This window comes from Neoarius graeffei, chromosome 23 (genome assembly GCF_027579695.1).
Source record: "Neoarius graeffei isolate fNeoGra1 chromosome 23, fNeoGra1.pri, whole genome shotgun sequence".
NCBI lineage: Eukaryota > Metazoa > Chordata > Actinopteri > Siluriformes > Ariidae > Neoarius > Neoarius graeffei.
The window spans coordinates 50019153-50042751 of NC_083591.1; the positions used below are offsets into that span (position 1 = coordinate 50019153).

General features: G+C 42.0%; 1 protein-coding gene across 1 annotated transcript in view; it reads right to left on the bottom strand.

Annotated features, from left to right (window-relative positions):
• Window positions 1-564: 564 nt before the first annotated feature.
• The window catches only part of stk11 (serine/threonine kinase 11), a 63925-nt gene continuing 40890 nt past the window's right edge, over window positions 565-23599 (bottom strand). Inside the window, exons 8-11 of the mRNA XM_060906345.1 lie at window positions 19490-19547; window positions 11501-11697; window positions 11104-11362; window positions 565-1309 (exon numbers count right to left, since the gene is read on the bottom strand). Coding sequence (XP_060762328.1) covers window positions 11154-11362; window positions 11501-11697; window positions 19490-19547 — 464 coding nt within the window. The 3' untranslated portion in view covers window positions 565-1309; window positions 11104-11153. The remainder of the gene's footprint in view (window positions 1310-11103; window positions 11363-11500; window positions 11698-19489; window positions 19548-23599) is intronic.

Consider the following 23599-nt stretch of genomic DNA (forward strand, 5'->3'; position numbering starts at 1 on the left):
GTTTAGGAGATTGGGGGGGGGGGGGGGGGGGGGAGTATTGATTGATATCGATGCATTTTTACATATACAGCTGTCTAGGTATTGTGAGGAAATGGCAGTTCAGTGGATTGGATTACACTTAAAAAGGGCATCTCAATTCCTACAATGAAAATTCAGCTAGGACATCCTAGAGATGTGTGCCCTTATTCTGCAAAAAACATCAAGTTCCTCACACCCGCAATATTCACCGAGTGCAAGTGGATCAAAATGGAAGTGAGTCACCATGGTCTATAGGCACGAACAGGGAGATTTTATATAATGCTCAGAACAGCAAGTATGTCGGCTCCTAAAAGCATCAGCAAGTACAAAACAGGGTCTAAAAATGGAGAGCTGCAGGAGAGAACGAGGCTGCCTGCGCCTCCGGAATAAACGTTTCCCCAAATAACACCTTGCACATTAACTCTGAGCTTGAACACGGCATGCTAATTAGCCTTAGCTCTTAGCTAGGACCATTTCATAACCTACTTGAATCCTCTCTTCTGTCAAGTCCATAAAAAGCAAAACAAAATACACATGACCAGATGATTTGGTTTGGTTGGGAGGTGTTTTATATAAATAATAATTAAAAAATATTTATTGAAAAAAAAAAAAAACGCCTAATGTAAAACAAAACAAAATTAACCAAAACCATCCTGCACTAAGCAGGCGTCAATACATTTGCCTGTACAGATCATACCCCTTTCCCCCCCCAAAGCTCTTCACAGCATGCAGTTTTTTATTCATATGGGTATAATTATCTTCAGCATTCTCACCATGGCTTCTATATAATAACCGGTATCTTTAGTCCTTTATGACGTTGTTTTAACTAAACGCCATGTGCACCTTAAACTGCAGTTAATTACTGTAAAATTAAAAGATCACCCAAAAGAACTAAACACTGAGGTCAGATTTGATGGGCAACAAGAGCCCAGCATGAGGAGAAAGGTGAGGGGGGGGGCGGCGAATCCGGCCACATAAACCTTTTGGTGGTGATCTGTGGCAAAAAGTGCTAAGAGTTCAACCGAATGAATCTAAGAAAGCCTGAATCAAAGAGAGAGACTGAGAGCAAGAGAAAATATGTAACCAGGAAAGAGGGGGGGGAACCCAGGAGTTATACAGCTTCCCCAAATCAGCCAGTCCTTTCCAGGGAAAGACCTCGAAAAGTGTCATATATCCACACTTCCTGCCATCGTTTCCGTTTGGGTTCATAGTCCATGGTGAAATGTGTCAGCAACTGTGGCATGTTTTCATGGCTGGGAATCCAAAACCAAGGATGGGACAAATAACAAACCTGTACAACAGAGACAATTGATTAATGACACATTTTGGATCCCAACATTGATCAGTTCTACAAACCACTAACCAAATGTTCAGAAAAAAAAAACAAAAAAAAAAACATTTTGCTATATAGATTTAAACACACTGAAATGTTTTATTTTTGATGTTAAAAGGTATTCCTTCAGCATGGGGGTGTGAACTCAAAAAAAAAAAAAAAAATCTGCTGTAGATAAAAATCTGTAGTAACCCTGCAGCACTACTAGACACGATGTAAATATGACAGAACCTTAATTATTAGGTGTGGTTTGTTGGTAAGCCAGATCGCATAAAACCTCATCTCATCTCATTATCTCTAGCCGCTTTATCCTTCTACAGGGTCGCAGGCAAGCTGGAGCCTATCCCAGCTGACTACGGGTGAAAGGCGGGGTACACCCTGGACAAGTCGCCAGGTCATCACAGGGCTGACACATAGACACAGACAACCATTCACACTCACATTCACACCTACGGTCAATTTAGAGTCACCAGTTAACCTAACCTGCATGTCTTTGGACTGTGGGGGGAAACCGGAGCACCCGGAGGAAACCCACGCGGACACGGGGAGAACATGCAAACTCCGCACAGAAAGGCCCTCGCCGGCCACGGAGCTCGAGCCCGGACCTTCTTGCTGTGAGGCGACAGCGCTAACCACTACACCACCGTACCGCCCCGCATAAAACCTATCAATCTAATTTCAATGAAACTTGGTGGAAGGGTGTACCATGGGCCAAAGAACCCCCCGTTAAAGGATATGGGACATGAAACATAAATGCACGCTATATCAGTTTCTTTCCATTAAAAATATGAATTAATTGCATCAACAAATACAAAATCATCTATTAAATTCAGCAAAATCGTTATATTCGTGATGATTATATGGCATTTCTGCTCGACTTCCGATATGCATTTTCTACAACCGGAAGAGCCGCTGTCACGTGATCATACGTCATGAAAACTTTCGGGCACAGCACAAGCGGGTAGATGAATGGAGAAGAGGATGACAAGAAAATTGTTTTTATAGTCTTTAACGTACATTGGTGTCATCATGGTGTCTTGTGCTGCTTATGGTTGCAATAATTCCAATGGGAAATGCCCTGGAGTAAGTATTTTTGCATTCCCCAAGGACCCGAAACTGAGGAAAGTGTGGGCTCACTACTGCCGTAGAAAAAACTTCGCACCTACTGTTTCCCACAAACTGTGTTCGGACCATTTCACATAGGATTCTTTCAACATTAATACTCAGGTACTGAACGAAATTAATTGCCAAGCCAAATTTAAGAGGCTACTTAAAGATGGAGCCGTTCCCAACGTCCCAATTCAGGAACAAGACGGCGGAGTGAAACCAGAAGTGCTACAGCCACCACGAGATGCATTCGCTAAGCGTCTGAAAGCCGAGGTAAGGATTAGTATTATAATTTTGGGTGTATCAATTATTGATCATAATTCCGACTCATTTACTCTTATATCTGTCTTTGTTTACGTACCGAATCGAAGAGTTGTGGTGAAGTTGTAGAAGAGTTTTTTTTTAACTTTTATTTCATTTTATTATTCTATATTTTATTTCTACTATTGTTTAATTCTTATTATTTTTCTTCCCCATTTATTTTATGTAATTTTATTCTCTATCGTTTACTGTTTTGCTTTTACTTCTGTAAATGGACTTTGGAAGCATTGTATCTCGAAAAATATCAGAAAAAAAAAAGCTTGCAACGGACTTTAGCTAGATCTATGATGAGCTTTAAATGTATGATACAAAAATAATCCTTCTTTCAACAGATCATTAGCCTTTGAGCAGAATTGTTTTTAACTTACCAGGAAGTGTTATCCAGCCGACCGCTTTCAGTTTCATGGGGACTGAATGAACTCTCACTCTCAGAATCATCTGACCCGTCAGAGTAAAGACAAGATCCATGTTCATGTGAATTTCCAGCTATCGGTTCGAATTGATAGGGTCTAACTTCACATCTCTGTGAAACATCGGGAATATCACTGTCGATGGTGTCCATTTCGGTAACCTGTTTACATTAGATACCCAAGCGCTGGCTCCTTGGAAAGTTTTTGTTACGTCACGGGTCACGTGACCACCTAGCTCATTAACGAATCCTTGTTTTACGCTGATGTATAAAAAAGTTGAATAATGTGATGATTTTCACATTTTTGACGCCCTGCAGTGATTTAGATGGCATTTCTTATGTCCTTTATATATAATTATACCCAGAAAAAAAATCCATGTCCCATATCCTTTAACTTTCGGAGCGGATACGAGTCACAGTGCGGAACTGCAAATTTATTTTCTCTTTCACCCGAGGTGCAAGACGGAATATTTGGCCTTTGTAGAAGTCTGTGCTCAACAATGCCATACATCTTAAAATCCAGTAGATGGCAGAAGAGTTCAACAGTAACAAAAAACATAGCCAATGCAGAAATACAATGACTCCATATCACAACCCATTCACAGATACCAGTACTCCTTCAGGATACACATGTAGGAACATCATTCTGATAGTTAAGGAAGTGTATCCAAACGTATAGAGTGATCATGGATGGAGACTTGCACATCATATCACAGAAAAGTTGACTACTGTTCTTGGGGAAGGTCTGAACTCCGAGTGCCCTTCTTAATTTTAAAGGGGACGGGCTGACGCATCACACCACCCATTGATTTTTGGGTGTAGAATCATTAAATACCCTAAAGATTTACCTTTCCTAGAAACAGTCTAAATCTCATCCTTGCCTCAGTGGGATTTGTACCCAAGACCTGCTGCTGCTGAAATTATAAAGACCGTCCTGTCTTCATTCCATTCATAATCTGCTCATACTGAACATCCTATCGATAAACCTTATACACGGAGTGCAGAATTATTAGGTAAGTTGTATTTTTGAGGATTAGTTTTATTATTGAACAACAACTATGTTCTCAATCAAACAAAAAGACTCAAATATCAAAGCTGAATATGTATGGAAGTTAGAGTGGGGTGTTTTTAGTTTTGGCCATTTTAGGAGAATATGTATGTGTTCAGGTAACTTTCACTGTGCAGAATTATTAGGCAACTTAATAAAAACCAAATATGTAGCCATTTCACTTATTTATTTTCACCAGGTACACTGATATGACAACTCCAGATTTGCAAATAAACATATCTGACATTCAAACACAAAACAAAATCAGTGACCAATATAGCCACCCTTCTTCATGAGGACACTCAAAAGCCTTCCATCCATAGATTCTGTCCATTTCTTTATCTGTTCACGACCAACATTGTGTGCAGCAGCAACCACGGCCTCCCAGACGCTGTTCAGAGAGGTGTACTGTTTTCCCCTCTTTGTAGACCTCACGTTTTATAATGGACCACAGGTTCTCTATGGGGTTTAGGTCAGGTGAACAAGGGGGCCATGTCATTATTTTTTTCACCTTTCAGACCTTTACTGGCTAGCCACGCAGTGGAGTATTTGGACGCATGAGATGGAGCGTTATCCTGCATGAAAATCATGTTCTTCTTGAAAGATGCTGACTTTTTCCTATACCACTGCTTGAAGAAGGTTTCTTCCAGGAACCGGCAGTAGGTCTGGGAGTTGAGTTTGAGTCCATCCTCAACTCGAAAAGGTCCAACAAGCTCGTCTTTGATGATACCAGCCCATAGCAGTACTCCACCTCCACCTTGCTGGCGTCTGAGTCGGAGTGGAGCTCTGTGCCCATTACCGATCCAGCCACAGGCCCATCCATCTGGCCCATCAAGAGTCGCTCTCATCTCATCAGACCACAGCACCTTAGAAAAATCAGTCTTAAGATATTTCTTGGCCCAGTCTTGACGTTTTATCTTGTGTGCCTTACTCAGTGGTGGTCGTTTTTCAGCCTTCCTTACCTTGGCCATGTCCCTCAGTATTGCACACCTTGTACTCTTTGACACTCCAGGAATGTTGCAACTCTGGAATATGGCAGAACTGGATGCTAATGGCTGCTTGTTAGCTTCACGCTTGATTTTCCGCAGATCATGTGCAGTTATTTTACGCCTTTTTTCCCCCCACACGCTTCTTTCGACCCTGTTGACTATTTGCAATGAAACGCTTGATTGTTCGGTGATCACGTTTCAACATCTTCGCAATTTCAAGAGTGCTGCATCCGTCTGCAAGACATCTCACAATTTTAGACTTTTCAAAGTCTGTCAGATCTCTCTTCTGACCCATTTTGCCAGAGGAAAAGAGGTTGCCTAATAATTATGCACACCTGATATAGGCTGTTGATGTCATTAGACCACACCCCCTCTCATTACACAGATGCACAGCACCTGATATACTTAAATCGGTAGTAGGCTTTCAAGCCTAAACAGCTTGGAGTGGGACAACATGCATTAAAAGGATGTTGTGGTCAAAATACTCACTTGCCTAATAATTCTGCACTCAGTGTAGTTCAATACATTGGTGGAAAAGTGATTATTTTTAATTGCACCATTGGCGTCACGCAGAAAACGAAGGGTTCCCTTTTAGAGTCTGGTTCTTCTCAAGGTTTCTTTATGCCAATGCGGTTTTTACTTGTCTTGATCAGCTCTGACTTTCTTATGAATAAAATAAATCTCGAAGCCTATTGCTAAAGCACTAAATAAAACCCAAGTTAAATTAAACACAGACAAATGACTGTAGGGTTTTTCCTGCCCCCTGTAATGGCACCGACATTAAAAATCAAGCCTTGGCATGGTGCAGCACTTTCGGCTAATGACAAAGCATCTATCCAAGCAGAGGATCGCAGACAGATTTACATAAACATTGGATTATTAATTGTGCCTTAATAGACTGATACGAAATCAGGCGAGCGTACCCAATAACCCCATGTACCATTTAAGCCCACTTTCAACTTTGAGGTCAAATTACAAAAAAGGAAAACATTTTTTTTGCCAAAAGTTACTTCATTCAATTAAACAATTTGTTCTTTACGAAGTGTTTTTTATTCCATACCAATAACATTTTGTATGGTTGAATTAGCCCCGCCCATGTGTATACAGTCCCAGGACAACTGACGAGAAGACACAGAAAAACTTTGCACTTTTGCAACCTGTTAGAAATCCCCAATTTTCAACACTTTTCAGCTACATCTTTGGTAAGTATATTGATATTATGTCAAATAAGAGGCAAATGTGCTGATTTTGATTGAAAAAAAAAAAAAACGATGTGTTTTCTTAAATTATATATTTTCTCTTTTAATGAAAAGATGAGTTTTGTGAGCTTGCAAAAGTAGCTAACCTCTCCAAAAAAAACGCTAGTGTTGCTAATCCTTCTCCAGCAGAACAGTTAAAGTTGTTAGATAGAAATAGTGACCATTTTATGATTTGTTTAACATTGATATTTAAATATATGCATCATAAAAGGCCTTGTTTAGTTGTGTGTTGACATAAATTAGCCTTTTGTACAGGTGGGCTTAAATGATACCACCCATTGAAATATGGAGAGGCTCTCACGTCCGAACAAGCATTAGAAAGATTTAATACAACGGAAATGAAGAAACAACAACAACAACAAACAAACAAGGGAAAGAAACAAAAGGAGCTGACCAGAACAAGAAGGATGAATGCCAGAGTGCTCATCTCGAGTTGACTATAGAGACAGACACTTACTACGCAGTGCTTTTTACCAAGCCTGCGAAATATTATATAGCGCGAGTCCTCAATGAGTCCACGCCACCAGAGGGCGAGACGTCTTGCGTCATGAAATTTCTTGACCGGGGCCCAAACAACACGCACCATCTCCCTTCAAGGGAGAAGGTTGAAGATGTGGAAAAAAAGTTCATACTGTGCAAGGCAAACCTAGTGGGAGCTGGCCCATTCTACCTCAGCAACTACACTGAGATGGAAAATGTATACAAACAAAAACTTAAGATGATCAAATCCGCTCGCTGAGCCGCTTGCCTGAAATGAAACAAAATTAGATGAAATGATTCATTGTTCTGTGTTGTTTTGTCATGTTTGTCAGTTGATCAGATGGTCATATTTATGAAAAAGAATGTTTACAGCACACTTTCATTGTTATTTCATGTATTGATATATTTATATTTCATTAAACATTATTCTATGAAATATATGTTGAAGTGGGCTTATTAGGAACACAAGTGGGCTTAAAGGGTACCGATGGTACCCTTTAAGCCCAGCCAGACTTTTGACTTTTTTACTAAAATATCTTAATCGTGTATTTTGAAATTCACATCAACTCATCAATAAGCACTGAGATGAGAGGTAAATCTTACTATTTAGCAAATCATTTCACTAAAACATTGTGTGAATATGGATGAAAAATAAAGAAATTTAGATTTTGGTGGGCTTAATGGGTACGCTTACCTCATATTTCTGGCATTTGTGGACTGCGTTAAAAATATATATATGGCATTATTCAACTGATGAATGATGCGTTAAACATTAAAAAGAAAAACAAACAAACAAACCCATATTTGTTTGCATAAGCTCTTTTGTATGCTTTTTGGAAAACTGCTCCAAAACGGCCGACTCTATGGTAAATCAACATGAGAGCATTTTCAAACATTATATTTAACCTCCTATTCGAGATGCAGGACTCACCGAGTGATAAATCCCTGCCTTTGTTCTCTTTCCATCTCTCTCTCTCACTCCCACTCCTAGCACTGTTTATCACCAAGTGAAGGGTCTGAGTCATCATCAGCAACCACGTAAAGTGTTAATACTCTGCCTCTCTGCGGTGTGCGTGTGTGGAAATCAGAACATTGTCATCCCCCCCAATCTCCCTGCTTAAGGGAGAAACCCCGGGGAAAGACAGGAGGGGTGAAGCAGAACTGACAGATGGAAGGAGATATGACACAAAACAAAAGCTGGATACAAGAAGCCGGGAGGGAGGAAAAAAAGAAGGGTGGAGTATGAAGAAATGGAGTGAGTCATCACGACGCACTGCTGTAGCTCGTCAACGTGAGAGTCGGCATGACACACTGCTTCTCGTTTAAGCTTGAGTGACACTCTTGCTCACTCTCACACTTGCGCCCTCTCTCTCTCTCTCTGGCTTGCTTGTCAATTTCATGACATCTCCAACACTCCGTAGACTTGCTTCCGATCTCGCCTTTTACTTGCTTATCAGTATTCACATGCAGGGGCATTTATGTTAGCATCCCAACAGCAAAAGTCTAGCTTTATGAAAAAGGACATGCAGCGTGAACAAGCGAGTGTTACAGCGGGACTTTCACCACTTCCACACCAGCAATAGGGCTGAGTTCAAAAGATTGATCCACGATCCGATATCGATTCACATTCAAAAAATACGAGATCGATTCAAAAATGTGTGGCTCGATCTCTTCCAGGTGGCTATAGGCACTATTTTCTCGACCGCGCAAGGACCGCTATAAAAAGCGGGTGCCGGCAAACGAAACCGAAACTTAAGAACGCAAGATGGCTGAAGCTGCACAGCTAAAATCACCACCTGGCCTGAAAGCTGATGTGTGGCATTACTTTGGATTCAAACGTTACGAGGGCAGAGACAAAGTCGACAGAACAAAAGCAGTGTGCAAACTGTGCCACATAGAGGTAAAATACTGTATAATCAACCAAAAGATGGCCACCAACTGTCATGGTTACACTCAGACTTATCAGTCAAGCATCATTTCTTACACAATTGCTGTGGTTGCTGAGGTGCTTTTTTTTCTTTGTGGTCAGAAACCCTGCCATGGGTATGTTATTCAACCAAAAGAGGGCCACCGAATGTCATGGTTTTGATTTAGAATTCAAATAAAACCTGGATTTTTTTCATTCCAAAATAAACCCTTGACTCTTCTCTCTCCGTGTGTCCCTCTTACACATACACAGATACATGCACAAACACACATGGGGCTGTTCCTGTCAATGGAGCACTTGCATGTGACGTCACAGCCGATCCAGATTGTGACAGACGCCATCTTGTCGGTCAAACGCCATATTTCCGCCTTCTACTTCTACTTTTTCTTCTGGAAAACTCTACTATATACAATTCTACTACAACGGCTGCGGCTACAAGCTCTCCCTACCTGTGCACGGTTTTTATGTTTTTTGTGTGTATTTTTGCGTGTTGTTCATCTATACCGGACTTCAATATCCACTACAACCGTATGGACTTACTGGACATTGGTTTCCAGCAGAAAATGACGGTTTGTAGCGATTTCCATCTCATGCACAACATTCCGGACAAGAAAAAAAAAAAACATTCCGGACGAGATAGCGAGACCAGTGGGGTCTCCGTGGATTGTTATCGGAAGCAAAGCGAAGGAGGTGGCGCCGGGAGCAGAAGCAAAAGCGAGGCTGCAGAGCCGGCCTGTTGACTAAGCTCAGAAAACAGCCACTCAAACCTCCACTGCTAAGCCTCTATCTCTCCAACGCCAGATCCATGGTAAACAACACGGACGATTTGGAATTACAGCTGGAATTACCTTATTCTATTATCGGCTGGTCAGTGCAGTACTAGTAATACTTAAGTGACTTACCCATCCAATGAGGATTATTTTCTTGTTTACAAGATGCCACATCTGAGTTGCTGACAAATCCTGAATTTCTGTAAAGATAACTGTCCAGAGATTTATAAGCACGCAGTGCTTCACCACTGAACAGCGAGGGAAAGTTGATGAGGTAATTATACACGTCTGGGTATTCCGCTGGCAGTTCCATATCCACTGACACGGTCGTGAAAACTCCGTCCGGTAAGCCATAAGGGTCACTAATCTGTAGATTGTTTATTTTAGACACATATCTAGTCATCTGTTCATTAGAAAAATGAGCCGTGTAGTCCGTCGGTTGAAATTGATCCATTCTGTACACGAGTGCAGCAGTATTCAGCGGTGTTTTTTTACCGACAAGATGGCGTCTGTGTACTTTCCGGTCACGTGACTGCAAGATCTCTATAGGGACAGTTTTTACTTTAAAGTGACAATCCAGCAATATCTAAGCGGATCGAATCGGATCGTGACCTTATGAATCGGAATCGAATCGATCCAGGAAATCTGGATCGATTCCCAGCCCTAACCAGCAAGCTAATGAGTTTAGTCTCACACCCCCCAAAAAAAACCCCACACACAACCTCAACCCCCCAGTCATTTTTATTTCTATATTTATCGACTGAGTAGCCTCTAAAAATTAACCCAAGTTTATCAGGGGGCACAAACTTCTGCACCAAACATGCTGATGGAGTGGTGGCTTCAGTAGTGTAATCTATGCATACACACACACACCCTATAGGGGGACTACCAGAACCACCAAACCATCAGTGCATACTCCGCGCTATTAAAAGTTAGTACCCCCCCCCCAAATACATCAGGATTCATTTTCGCCATCATTCATAAAGCTAACTGAGTTTTTGATTTTGGGTCATCAGATCCATTTTTTTTCCCTTTCCCTGTATTACACATTGATCTGTAGTCTGATTTTTTTTTTGCCCCGCTCCATAACTTAGTTACTTTACTTTGTCAGACAAATGGTGCGATGCAGTGAGCTAATGGCTACAGAGAAAATTGGCTAGCTAACTTAATGATCCTTTAAGTAATTGTATACAACCTAAGCACAACCTCATTTCATATATTCTTGTAACTTTTTAAATGAAATGAAACTTAACTGGATGAATTGCATCACCTCTCTCAAATTGGGTTTCCTGCAACCCATGGAAAATAAAGCGCACCTGAGCGTTTTTATTACATAAACTAAAAGCACAAAGAATTTTATTCTGATATATTCTATCCGTGCTAAAACAAAATTTATGCAGATTAAAGCGCGCGCACACGTTTAACACCCCCTCTGCACTCACCTGTACAGAGAGAAAGGGGCGGGTGGGCGGGGAAAGGTGAGGAGGTGTGGTCATTGCTGTTTGCAGGTGGAGAGTTTGCGGATCTTGCTGGCTGTGGACACGCCCTTGCGGGAGGGGTTGGACGAGGAGCTGGATCGCCGGTCTGATTTGGGCTTTAGTGCTGCCGGTTCGGTCCCGTTCACACAAACTGGCTTCACCGTGGCACGGCTCCTCTCTGCACGGCACTCTTCCTCCTCATCATCTTCCTCTTCCACTTGACCTGTACACCAACATATCGCGACAGGAAGTCAGTCAGTCAATTAAAGGATGCTCAGGAGTCAGACTAATAGTTCAATCACTGACGAACAAAGAACTGTTGAGTCACCAATCACCTTAGATTTTGTGTTTGTGCATTTACCTGGCACTGTGAAATCCTGAGTATAGATGATGTCATCCTCACCGTCAAACATCTCGTCATCCTCTTCCTCTTCACCATAACCATGGAGATCCTCTAGGTAGGGCACCACCGTCATGCTCCGCCAAACGTCACGGGTCTCAGCGCTGGGTGGAATAGGCACGGTCGGTTCCGAAGGTGGGTGTTTCTTCCTCACCCAACTACACCCAAATAAAAGAGACCAGGTTAACACATGGACCTGATGTGCTCTCTGGGATGGAAACTCTTTGGCTCTCAAGATCTTTTGGTTTTCTGCCAAAAGTGCCTCGTTAGAGGTCATTACCTCAGCACTTGATTGCTTGTATTCCAATACATCCTTAAACGTTAGCCATTGTTCTTTGTCTTTGAGCATGAGCAAAATCATTCATATGGTGAGGTAATCAAGAGCAGGAGTGGAGAACCTCCAATGAGGCAGATAAAATCAGAAAGGTGCCTCATGAGAGGTTCTCAACTCAGGCTACATCCACACGACAACGGCAACGAGATTTTATTTAAAAAAAATATCGCGTCCACATGGGTAACGGATCAGTAAAATATCAGGTACATATGGCAATGCAACGCTTGCTGAAAATGATGCAATACACATGCCACACCTCTACGTGCGCTGTAAGACGGTCCCATCAGAGACACCAGAACAATAGAAGTAGTAGGACGCATGCGCATAAACCCCTTCTTCTACCCGGCGTGAAGCACTCACAGGAACAAGCACACAACAACAAGAAGATGGCTGCGACTACGCGAGGAAATCGTGCCTTCTGTGTGTACAAAGTTTTATTAGTGTGCATAGTTTTATAACTTAATTTTCTTATTGTGTTTGAACATTTTGAAAAGCATTTTTATATAATTTATATAACTTTTTATATTGTGTGTGAACATTTTGAGAAGCAGTCTTATCCAATTAAAAAAAAAAAAAGAAATTCAAGAAATGGTTCCGTTACTTGTTTATTTAAAAGAAAAGCTGTATACAAAAGTGAATGCAATGCAATGGTTCATACAAAACAGCGAGAGTGCTGCTTGTTCTAGTCATGTGGTTGTGACATCATCGTAAACAAATCCGTTCTACTCATCCAGACGACTTCGCAACGGTGCCGTTGCCAGATTTTTCCACTCTGGAACCAGTTCTCAAAAAATATCGTTTTGGGGCACCCAAAACGCCGGTGCCGTGTGGACGCCAGGCCGAAACGATAAACAATTTTATCAGATTCATCTGAATCCGTTGCTGTGCGGACAGGGCCTCAGCCCTTGATTACCTCACACATGAACAATTTGTTCAAAGACAAAGAACAGTGGTTAAAGTTTGTTAAATTAGAATAGACTTTGTCAATGGAGAATTTTGTTTCGGGCCAAATTCAAAACTGGAGTAATTTAAATTAGCAAATCGCTCATAATTAGCTTGCTTTATTACCATCATTTCAGAACATTCAACACTGTCGATAGTTTAGTCACTGCTGAATTGATAAGATTGTAACAGAAACCATTTTACTTAGGTGTGAAAATAGAAGAGAGGTACTACATCAGCTTCGGTCAAATTAATAGCACAAAAAAGTAACTGATTTCTTTTTTTTTTTAAAAAACCTAACCATCTGCTGTCGTCTAATCCAACTACATATCTGCTGTGGACAAATTTCTGTAATGTGAAAAATAAATCTCTTACAACTGTAATGAAGTATTATGCTACAATATACAGCGGCAGTGTCTCACTTGCCTTTCTTGCCATATTCTAGACTATACATGGTTTGGACATACACAAACATTAGCCCACCATATATTTATATTGGATAACTACTTTATTTACATTAAATAATATTTATATTAAATATACTTTATGGCGGCACGGTGGTGTAGTGGTTAGCGCTGTCGCCTCACAGCAAGAAGGTCCTGGGTTCGAGCCCCGTGGCCGGCGAGGGCCTTTCTGCGTGGAGTTTGCATGTTCTCCCCGTGTCCGCGTGGGTTTCCTCCGGGTCCTCCGGTTTCCCCCACAGTCCAAAGACATGCAGGTTAGGTTAACTGGTGACTCTAAATTGACCGTAGGTGTGAATGTGAGTGTGAATGGTTGTCTGTGTCTATGTGTCAGCCCTGTGATGACCTGGCGACTTGTCCAGGGTGTACCCCGCCTTTCGCCCGTAGTCAGCTGGGATAGGCTCCAGCTTGCCTGCGACCCTGTAGAACAGGATAAAGCGGCTAGAGATAACGAGATGAGAAATATACTTTATATTAAGCATTTTATTAAAAAAAAAAAAAAAAGCAGCAATTTCAGTCCCAAGACTTAATTTTAATTTTTTTCCTCCCTCACTCCTTTTGTTCCTCCTTCTCCCTGTTCTCTAGCTCCTTCACGGATTCTCTCACTTCTCATATGTCTGAAGGTCAATCAACACTGCAGAATGTGAAGGCCATTATTAACAATCATGGAAATCACAGCTCATGACCTCATTCGGAGCAGTGCGCCGAGCTGTCTCGCTCATCGAGATGCTCATTTTCAGATCCTCTGACCAGTCTTTTCCCTCTCCCTGTCCTCCCCCTTACTCCTTTGCTCCATCTCAATCCCACATTCTGCCCATTTCCACACCTACGCCTCCCCTCATTTAATCTCGACCCATTTCCTCCTTCTCCGTTTTCTTTATTGATAGTCTCCCACTCTTCTATTCTGACTACAACATTGTGTAACCTGCTCTCCTCCGCAGTTTCTTTTCCAGCTCTCATTCCTGCATAAAAATGAATGGCGTCACAGTACGTCTGCTCTGCTCACACAATCTAATCTGTAACTGCAATTTCCAGTCCTCTGCAAGTCTAGTAGAATGTGCTACTACACGCCTGTCTACTTTAAACAGATCTTCAGACGTGTTTAAGTGCTTATAAGGAATCAAATCATAGCCAGCTCCTTAAATGATAGGGATGGAGAAAAAAAAAAAAAACCAAAAAACCAAATCAATTCTTGAAAGCATTGTGATTCTCTCTTGAATGGTTCGGTGTCTGATTTTAAGTGATCGCTGATCAGTCAGGAGTTTTTTTCTGACCACATTTCTTCCACAAAGTTGATAGCTCACCACTATTCTTCCAGGTTGTAATAACGCATTAGACAGTCCTTAACCCAATTTTGGTAATTTCAGCAATTTCCTTAGTTGTTTTCTTTGCTTGATACAGGCCAATAATTTGACTCAAACACAAAACATCTTTTCCACGACCACAGGATAGAGTGCTTAGCGTAAATGAGTACACCCCCTTTGAAAAGTAACATTTTAAACAATCTCAATGAACACAATTTCAAAAATACTGACAAGAAAGTTTAATATAACATCTGTTTAACTTATAACGTGAAAGTAAGGTTAATAATAACTTAGATTACACATTTTTCAGTTTTACTCAAATTAGGGTGGTGCAAAAATAGAATGCCTTTGTCACTATACACATGTACAATGAGATTAAAAGCAACTCCAATAACAGTGCAAACAGTGTGTAGAGAAGAAGAAAAAAAAAAGGTTGTAAGGGGGGTAAGGTAAGGTGCACAGTCCTGAGGAGTATGTGTTGCGTTTCACATTATGGAGTAAGGTATTGCACATTATAAATTATTGCATGAAGAGAGTCACATTATAAAATAAAATATCACACATTATGAAGTACTGCAAGGTAAGGTGCACAGTCCTGAGCTGTACGTGTTGTGTGTAAGGTGCACAGTCCTGAGGTGTATGTGTTGCATTTCACATTATGGAGTGAGGTATTGCACATTATAAAAAAGTATCGCACAGAGTGAGTCACCTTATTATTGCACGAAGAGAGTCACATTGTAAAATATTGCACAGGGGGGTTAGACTATATCCGAGTTCAGGGCGGTTATGGCTTTTGGAAAGAAGCTGTTTTTGAATCTATTTGTTTTGTCCCGATGCACCTGTAGCGCCTCCCTGAGGGTAACAGGTCAAAAAGATCAAAGCCAGAGTGGGAGCTGTCCTTGATAATGTTCTTAGCTCTGCTAAGGCAGCGGGAGGTGTAAATGTCCATCAGGGAGGGGAGAGGGCCGCCAATGATCTTTTGTGCTGCCTTTACTACTCTCTGGAACCTCTCCCTGTCTACAGCAGTGCAGCTGTCGTACCATACTGTGATACAGTACATCAGCAGGCTCTTGATGGACGAGTGGTAGAAGGTCAGCAGCAGGTTGGAGTTTAGGTTGTGCTTCCTGAGGACTCTCAGGAAGTGTAGCCGCTGCTGAGCCTTCTTAACGACTGTTGTAATGTTTTCTGACCAGGAGATGTCGGCGGAGATGAGGACGCCGAGAAACCGGAAGGTGTGGACCCTCTCCACGTACTCATTGTTGATGTAAAGGGGGGCTAGGTCAGTGTTGTGCTTCCTGAAGTCAAAAATGAGCTCTTTGGTTTTCTTGGTGTTCAGAGCGAGGTTATTCTCTGAACACCAGGCTGCCAACTTCAGGACCTCCTCTCTGTAGGCTGCCTCATTTCCCTTTGAGATGAGTCCGACCACTGTGGTGTCGTCAGCAAACTTGACGATGAGGTTGTTGTTGTTGTTGGTCGAACTACAGTCGTGGGTGTAGAGGCAGTACAGGAAGGGGCTCAGCACACAGCCCTGTGGAGAGCCGGTGCTCAACATGCGGATGGAGGAGAAGTGGGGTCCAAGTTTCACAGTCTGGGGCCGGTTGGTAAGAAAGTCCTTTATCCAGGCACATGTGAGGGCGGAAGGCCGAGAGTGTCCAGTTTACTGATGATGTCCGGGATTATTGTGTTGAAAGCTTAACTGTAATCCACAAAGAGTATGCAGACGTAGCTCTGCTGCTGCTCCAGGTGGTTCAGCACAGAGTGTAGAGCTATGGCGATGGCGTCCTCTGTGGATCTGTTCGCACGATATACGAACTGGTAGGGGTCGACGTCTGGGGGGGAGGTGGTCCTTGATGTGCTGAAGAACTAGTCTCTCGAAGCACTTCATGATTACCGGAGTGAGGGCCACAGGACGGTAATCATTCAGGCTGGTGATGGGAGACTTCTTCGGCACCGGGATTATTGTAGCTGATTTTAGGCAGGGCGGGATGACTGCCTGAGCCAGGGAGAGGTTAAAGATCCTGGTGAAGGTAGGAGCCAGCTGGTGGGCGCACGCTCCGAGCACCTTACCAGGTACTCCATCTGGGCCGGCAGCTTTCTTGGGGTTCACTGCCAGGAGCACCCGTCTGACATCGTGCTCCTGTACAGTGAATGGAGTGGTGTAGGAACTGTGTGGTAGTGGGGGCAGGGCTGGAGCAGATGAGTGCTGCTGAGATGTTTCAAAGTGAGCAAAGAAGCAATTTAGCTCCTCTGCCAGCGGCACACTCCAGTCTTCTGTTGACGCATCACAGTCTCTGAAGTTCGTGATGTCTTGTATGCCCAGGTGGGACTCTATACACAGCCTATGGTCCGCCTTGGCTTTTTTAATTCCTCTTTTCAGGTCAGCTCGAGCGGCTCTGTACAGAGCTCTGTCACCTGACCTGAAGGCAGCATCGTGAGCCCTGAGGAGTGAGTCGACCTGGCTGGTCATCCAGGGTTTCTGGTTTGGGAAAACCCGGATGTTTTTATCCACTGTCACATTCCCGATGCAGAACTTGATATAGTCCAGTACCGTTCCTGTGAATGTCTCCAGCTCCTGGTGTTCAAATAAGTCCCAATCTGTCCATTTAAAGCAGTCCTGTGGTTTGGAGAGTGCGTTGTCAGGCCAGGTTGTGATAGTCCTTGTGGTGGGCCTGGCTCTGCGTCCGAGGGGGGTGTAGGCTGGGGAGAGCAGGAGGGAAAGATGGTCTGACTGGCTGAGGTGGGGGAGGGGTATGGCTCTGTACGCGTGCTTGATGTTGGAGTAAACATGAAAAAAATGAGTACACCCCACAACAAAAACTACATCTAGTACTTTGTATGGCCTCCATGATTTTTAATGACAGCACCAAGTCTTCTAGGCATGGAATGAAGAAGTTGGCGAGGTTTTGCAACATCAATCTTTTTCCATTCTTTAACAATGACCTCTTTTAGTGACTGTATGCTGTCTGGAGAGTGATACTCAACTTGTCTCTTCAGAATTCCCCATAGGTGTTCGACTGGGTTCAGATCAGGAGACATACTTGGCCAATGAATCACTTTCACCCTGTTCTTTTCAGAAATCCAACAGTGGCCTTAGATGTGTGTTTAGTCATGTTGGAAAAGTGCACGGAGTGATGGTAGCATCTTCTCTTTCAGTATAGAGCAATACATCTGAGAATTCATGACGCCATCAATGAAATGCAGCTCCCCGACACCAGCAGCACTCATGCAGCCCCACATAAGGACACTGCCACCACCATGTTTCACTGTAGGCACCAGGCATTTTTCTTTGTATTCCTCACCTTTGCGACGCCATACAGTTTTGAAGCCACCAGTTCCAAAAACATTTATCTTGGTCTCATCACTCCAGAGTATAGAGTCCCAGTAGTCTTCATCTTTGTCAGCATGGGCCCTGGCAAACTCTAGGTGGGCTTTTTTGTGCCTGGGCTTTAGGAGAGGCTTCTTTCGTGAACGGCATCCATGCATGCCATTCCTCTGCAGTGTACGCCGTATTGTGTCACGGAAAATAGTCACCCCAGTTTGGCTTTCTACTTCTTTAGATAACTGCAGTGAACTTGCATGCCGATTTTCTTCAACCCTTCTCATCAGAAGACGCTCCTGTCGAGGTGTTAACTTCTGTGGACGACCTGGACGTCTCTGTGAGATGGTTGCAGTTCCATCTTTCTTAAATTTTTGTACCACTTTTGCTACAGTATTCTGACTGATAAGTAAAGCTTTGCTGATGATCTTGTAGCCTTCACCTTTGTGGTGGAAAGAAATTATTCTCTTTGGGGAATTCTGAAGAGACAAGTTGAGCATCACTCTCCATCCAGCATCCAGTCACTAAAAGAGGTCATTGTTGAAGAATGGAAAAAGAGTGATGTTGCAAAATGTCGCCAACTTGTTCATTCCATGCCTAGAAGACTTGGTGCTGTCGTTAAAAATCATGGAAGCCATACAAAGTACTAGATGTAGTAGTTTTTGTTGTGGGGTGTACTCATTTTTGCACCACTCTAATTTGAGTAAAACTGAAAAATGTGTAATCCAAGTTATATTATTAACCTTACTTTCACGTTATAAGTTAAACAGATGTTATATTAAACTTTGTCTTTTCAACATTTTGGAAATTGTTTGCGTTCATTGAGATATTGTTTAAAATGTTACTTTTCAAAGGGGGTGTACTCATTTACGGTGAGCACTGTATGTCTTCTGTTGTTTAAGAAATGAGAAGCTACTCGCTGTATCAATCAGGGTTAAAAGAATTGTTGCCAGGTGAAACATAAGCACTGACTCAAGTATTTGCTTATTTAAATCGAAATGGTGACACTTTTTTTGGATAGGCAAAAGTAATAACCAGATTAAAAATACTGTATATAGCCAAAAAAATACAAAATCACTAATGTGAAGTTTTCTGTAATGAGATGCAGATTTAACATTGAAGGAAGGAGTCTCCAGTGTCAGCGATTGCTAAGAGTCTTCAGGATGGAGGGCCTTATAGTTTCCTCATTAAAAGCATTTTTTTTTTCCAAGATAAAGAGTCAGGTGAGAATAAATAGGAAAGTAAAGTGTCATTTAGTCAAAAAAAAAAAAAAAAGACTTGAATGAGAACTAACAGATCTTTTGCCTTGAAATGACAAATTATATAAAATTCTTTGCAACAGCACTAATAATGAAATATCAATCCTACTGTTTTAATCATGAATAAAATTATGCTTGAATGGCAGACAGTAACAGTTCTGATTGCTGTATGTTAAAAACAAAAAGACAAATCTGAACCACAATGCATTCAGAATCTATTTGCATCAAGGCACCCAGGATTGAAATCATGAGGCCTGTAGATTTTCCCCACTTCTATTAAACAGAGGTCAGAGTCAGAAAGTGAAATTTTTCATCGTTTTGCTTGTTGACTTACTTGTGTTGCCTAATTTGCTGTATCGAGAACCTCTTTACAGGATCGTATTCAAGCATTCCTGCAAACACAAGCATACAGAATGAGAGCATTCTCTCCACCAACTTGATGGACAAAAAGAATCTACTCACAGTCGTAGACAATGATTCATTATTAGACAAATGACTACTTGACCATTAGCTAGCCTCTGCAGTCAACAACCAGCCTCGAGGACAGAAGTCAGAGCGATCCATGAACGCAGTGTGGGTGGGAAAGTGAAAGCCAAAGACAGTAACAAGTGATGACATGTGGAACAAAGGAAAAAAAAAAAAAAAAGGACCACTGGACAGAGCTTGCCTAAATTATTAAAGATCAGAACATCCAACTGTAGACATTATACGGTACCAAAATGTAACTGGTGTGAGACAATGATAGAAAGTGACACAAAGAGAGCGAGTTGGAGACAAACGGGGAAAGAGAGAGACCCCTTTTACACAGCCTGTTCAAGGCGGAATTCTTATACCTTTATTCCATCTCGCGTTCTGTATAAAACGTCCGAATGTGGAACGAGGGGTCTGCGAGTTTCCACTTCCGAGGTGGAATGATTGGTAGTAACAGAGTCAGACTTTCACAGACTTCTATGTAAAAGTTTTTGACCTTGACATTCTACTTTCCGAGACCGGCGTGACTTCACACGGATCCAAGGTCCATGGGCCTTTCTGCTTCAAATCGCTTCCTAAGTCTCTTCACGTTTATCAACATACTTCTGATCACACAAGCATGTTGCTTGCACAAGTCTCTCCATTCCTCTCTTCCCTGTTACCCTTCACTCCAATTCTCTCTCTCTCTCTCTCCCCCCTCCCCCCTTTTTAAGCGCAGTTTTCTGCGACACCTTTTTCCCCGGCTTGGTTTGTGCTCTAAAGTTAATCAAAACGATTTCATCGATACCCTCACGAGTGAAGAGATTGGAAAATATAAGCTACTCAAAATGTCGTGGGTGTAGTTCGCATGAAAAATACGAGTAGCGCATTTCCCCTTTCCTTAAAGGAACAGTCCACCGTACTTCCATGATGAAATATGCTCTTATCTGAATTGAGACGAGCTGCTCCGTACCTGTCCGAGCTTTGCGCGACGTCCCAGTCAGTCAGACGCGCTGTCACTCCTGTTAGCAATGTAGCTAGGCTCAGTATGGCCAATGGTATTTTTTGGGGCTGTAGTTAGATGCGACCAAACTCTTCCGCGTTTTTCCTGTTTACATAGGTTTATATGACCAGTGATATGAAACAAGTTCAGTTACACAAATTGAAACGTAGCGATTTTCTATGCTATGGAAAGTCCGCACTATAATGACAGGCGTACTAACACCTTCTGCGCGCTTCGGCAGCGCATTGATACGGAGCTCAGATATCAATGCGCTGCCGAAGCGCGCAGAAGGTGTTAGTACGCCTGTCATTATAGTGCGGACTTTCCATAGCATAGAAAATCGCTACGTTTCAATTTGTGTAACTGAACTTGTTTCATATCACTGGTCATATAAACCTATGTAAACAGGAAAAACGCGGAAGAGTTTGGTCGCATCTAACTACAGCCCCAAAAAATACCAGTGGCCATGCTGAGCCTAGCTACATTGCTAACAGGAGTGACCGCGCGTCTGACTGCGTCTGATTGACTGGGAGGTCGTGCAAAGCTCGGAGAGGTACGGAGCAGCTCGTCTCAATTCAGATAAGAGCATATTTCATTATGGAAGTACGGTGGACTGTTCCTTTAAATGGGAGTTATTTAAAGGAGAACTGAAGTCATTTTTAAACTTGCTTTATTTCTTAATTAACGTCTTATTCAATGACGTTTCCGGTTTTACTAACCTTATATCGTGACTTGTATTGGTAACTAATTGCAAGTAAATATTATACTTATCGGCCTATTGTTTTTTTTTTTTTAGCCGTGTTGAATTTAGTTCGTTTGGTCCACGGCAGGCGTCGCTTTATCCGCGCGATCTTCACAAGACTTGGAAACGTGAAGCGTCAGCGCTGCCATTTTGAAAACTGTTTTCCAAACGAAATATTGCACAAAAACGAGTTTAAATGACGATTACTGCCTACTTTTTTCAAAAACTTTCTTGATTGCTATCAAAACAAAACCAAAACTTCCGGCTTGATCACATCAGCATTCGAAAGAGGGCGTGTGCGTCTTTTGACAACGTTGGTCACTGATTTCCGCTGTACGTTTTACTTCCATCCTACGATGTCTCGCACAGGTCTCAACGAACCTCGTTTACGCCCATTGCTTTGACATATGGACTGATATATTCCATAGCGCATTTCAAAACACTCATAACTTGCTATAGCAGCGACAAACTAGCGATCAAAAATGCATTCCGATATTTAATAAAATGGAGAACTAGAATTTTGATTTAAAAAAATTTGCCTTCAGTTCTCCTTTAAGAGAAATTATACCGTATGTTGCATATGATACTCAGTAAAGTTGCTTATGGTATAAATATGCACAGCTAACAAAAGCACCAACACTTAGTTTACTCACTGTTTTTAAATCAGCACCGGAACTGTCGGGTATTCAAATTTCTGACGTGTAGATGCGTCACCCTAGACCCTGAAGCTCTGTTGTGATGAGTCACGCTGGCTCACGATGTAAAAACACATACTGGCATGGCTTCATTTGGTTCTGCATAAAATCACTAAAGTCGGAATATTGACGTGCCTTCTTTATGCCAATATTACGGAATATATCTGTGTAAAAAGGGTGAGAGAGTATGGTGTGAGTGCGTGTATATAGAGGACACCTTCAAGGTTACACACAATATAGACCTGCCAAGCAAATCAGTTAGCGTCAACAAACTGAACATGTCAAGGTGTGGAGGGAGGGAAGGAAGAAAGGGGGAAAAAAAAAAAAGACACATCTCACTACAAGTGCTTTGAAGTATAGGTTTCAATATTCATGCGGACTTGTTTCTAAATTTAACCTTTAGAGGAGAGTTCCCTCTCCTCGGAGCCAAACATCAACCAGAGATGAAAACATCATTCAAAGGGAATACTTACAGGCTCACTTATGACTCAGAGAGGGAGAAAACCCTCATACTGAGATGTGATGGCAGAGCACCATCTACTGTCCAAATCAATAAAATGCAGCTCAAACTTACTGGATTAAAGGAGAACGGAAGGCAAGTTGTTTTTTTTTAAATCATAAAAATTCTCTCATTTTATTAAATACCGTAATGCATTTTTGATCGCTATTTTGTCACTGCTATAGCAAGTTATGAGTGTTTGAAATATGCTATGTAATACATCAGTCCATACGTCAAAGCAATGGCCGTAAACGAGGTTCGTTGAGACCTGTGCGACGGAAGTAAAACGTACAGCAGAAATCAAAGTGACCAACATAGGGATGGCGAAAACTAAAAAAAAATCTTGACCGACCACCGAGCCTCATTAGCCGGTTAAAGTCGGTTAACCTAGGAGTTTAAAATTCTAGAATTGGAATTATTACAGGGATGCAAACGGCACGCCTTTTGGCGGATGCCGCCTTTTTCACGGCTGAATCGCGCAGATCCGATTTTTTTTTTTTTAAAGGGGGGGGGGGGGGGGGGGCGTTGGAGTGTTTGATTATAATTTCATCAAAGTAAAATCTGTATATAAGCAAATGCCGTTACAGTCCATGAAACATAGGAAGTATGAGAAGAAAACAGTAAATCAGAAAGCTGTGCACGTTTGCGCAGAAGAAAACAGTAAATCAGAAAGCTGCGCACATTTGCGCAGCTTTCACGCAAACGTGCGCAGCTTTCTGATTTACTGTTTTCTTTTCATACTTATACTTCCTATGTTTCATGGACTGTAACGGCATTTGCTTATTTAGTAATTTTAATACAGAATTTACTTTGAAATTATAATCAGACACTCCAACGCCCCCCCCTAAAAAAAAAAAAATTGGATCTGTGCGATTCAGCCGTGAAAAAGTCGGCATCTGCACCTTTAGTTTGTGTGGAGAGATATGATCTGCAATAACATGCATTGTTGGCTACAGACCGAAACATACTTTCAGAATGCACTGGCCAAGGCAGGACTAAACTCCATGTGCCTTCTAATAATAATTAAAAAAAAAAAAAAAAAAAAAATAGTAATT